Below are 1682 nucleotides of genomic sequence, written 5' to 3' on the forward strand. Positions count from 1 at the left end.
TAAGTTTCGTTTGTATATTGGGAGGAAGTTCTTTCCTGGACAAGTGGTGAGGCACTGGAACAGGCTGCCCAGGGAGGTGGTGGAGTCACCAAGCCTGGAGGTGTTTAAAAAAAAAGTAGATCTGGCACTTGAGGCTGTTGGTGTAGTGGTTGGGTGTGCTGGGATGAAGGTTGGACTAGGTGATCTTCAGAGGTCCCTTCCAACCCCGAACATTCTGTGATTCTGTGATTCTGTGATCATTAACTGGAAAGATCTGGGTCACAGAACAGTGCTTTGTCCTCTTCCGAAAGGAAGAGTTCTCACTTAAACTGCAGAAATAGAAAGGAAGAGGGAAAATAACTGGCATTGGGATGGTGGCGGAGCTGTGTCCAACCTGTAGCCATTGTCTCGTTCCACTTGCAGGTTATACGAGCAATTTAGTTGCCTGAGGGCTGATTTGTAGCAGCCTGTGTTACAGTGCAGGACCCCAGGACCTGTCAGCGTTAGCCTGGACTCAGCCAACCCGGGAATGCAGCAGGGAGGCAGATACTGACTGTGACCCTCTCTCTTGTCTCGCTGCAGCATGCCAATGAAGATGTGGAGAGGATGCTGTTAGGAAACAAGTGTGACATGGAAGATAAAAGAGTTGTCCCTAAAGCAAGAGGCGAACAGGTAAGTGTTGGGCAAAAACTTTCTCTTCCAAGTAAGCGAATCGGCGCCGAGGCTTCCCACCACCGAGGTGGTCGAGGTGCCACCACGGGACGTGCCAGGGAGCGATGGAGGCAGCTGGATTTACTAACAGTTGGTAAATCTGGGGGTTGTTTCCTCAGAAGCTGAGCTGCAGACAACTGCCGTGAACGGAGCGAGTTCAGCTGCGGTTTCTGCTTTCTTTGATAACCGAGACTTTCCAGGCGGCCTTTGTTAATTGACTCCCCATGTGACAGGCTCGTACGGTGTCTGTCGCCTCCTGTTCAGACAGACTTGTGATTTAATACACTTTAATTGCTGTTCCCGAGTCATTAAGTTCCAAATCTTCTCTTGTGACACTTTGCCGAGGTAATACTTCTGCCTGCCGTGGCTGAAAGAATATTCCATGGACAGAAATGCTGCTCATCCCGGAGTCAGAGCAGCACTGGATGAATCCCTCTGACCCTAACCTCCTCCTTCTTTCTTTTCTTGCTTTAGATTGCCAGGGAGCACGGTATTAGGTTTTTCGAAACTAGCGCAAAAGCAAATATAAACATTGAGAAGGCATTCCTCACGTTAGCAGAAGACATTCTCCGAAAGGTAGGTGCTTACAGGGTTCGTTTGAAAAAAGTGACCCTAAAATTTCAGCTCCTCTTGCTCTTGATATTTACCTGAATTGTTGCAGCTTTTGTCTTGGGCGCGCTAAGACAAACGAGTTCCTGAAGGAGGAATGTTCTACATCTAAAGCTTGTGGACTTCTGAAGCTTGTTTGGTGTTTGGTTATCGTAGGGGTGCGGTGTAGAGGGAGCAGTGTGCGTCAGAGAGCCAAGGGATGAGGGTCAGCAAGGCCAAGGGCAAGGTGCTGGCCCTGGCTCGGGGCAATCCCAAGCACAGAGCCAGGCTGGGGAGGAGGGGATGGAGAGCAGCCCCACAGAGAAGGGCTTGGGGGGCTTGGGGGGAGCCCCCCCTGCAGTTGTGTGCCCAGCTCTGGGGCCCTCAGCACCAGCAGGACGTGG

General features: G+C 51.0%; 1 protein-coding gene across 1 annotated transcript in view; it reads left to right on the forward strand.

The window, feature by feature from the left end:
• The window catches only part of RAB10 (RAB10, member RAS oncogene family), a 7312-nt gene that overhangs the window by 3191 nt on the left and 2439 nt on the right, over positions 1–1682 (forward strand). The window contains exons 2-3 of the mRNA XM_009864310.1: positions 562–651; positions 1165–1266. Of these exons, the coding sequence (XP_009862612.1) occupies positions 562–651; positions 1165–1266 (192 nt within the window). The remainder of the gene's footprint in view (positions 1–561; positions 652–1164; positions 1267–1682) is intronic.

This window comes from Apaloderma vittatum, unplaced genomic scaffold (genome assembly GCF_000703405.1).
Source record: "Apaloderma vittatum isolate BGI_N311 unplaced genomic scaffold, ASM70340v1 scaffold32482, whole genome shotgun sequence".
In the NCBI taxonomy this organism is placed as follows: domain Eukaryota; kingdom Metazoa; phylum Chordata; class Aves; order Trogoniformes; family Trogonidae; genus Apaloderma; species Apaloderma vittatum.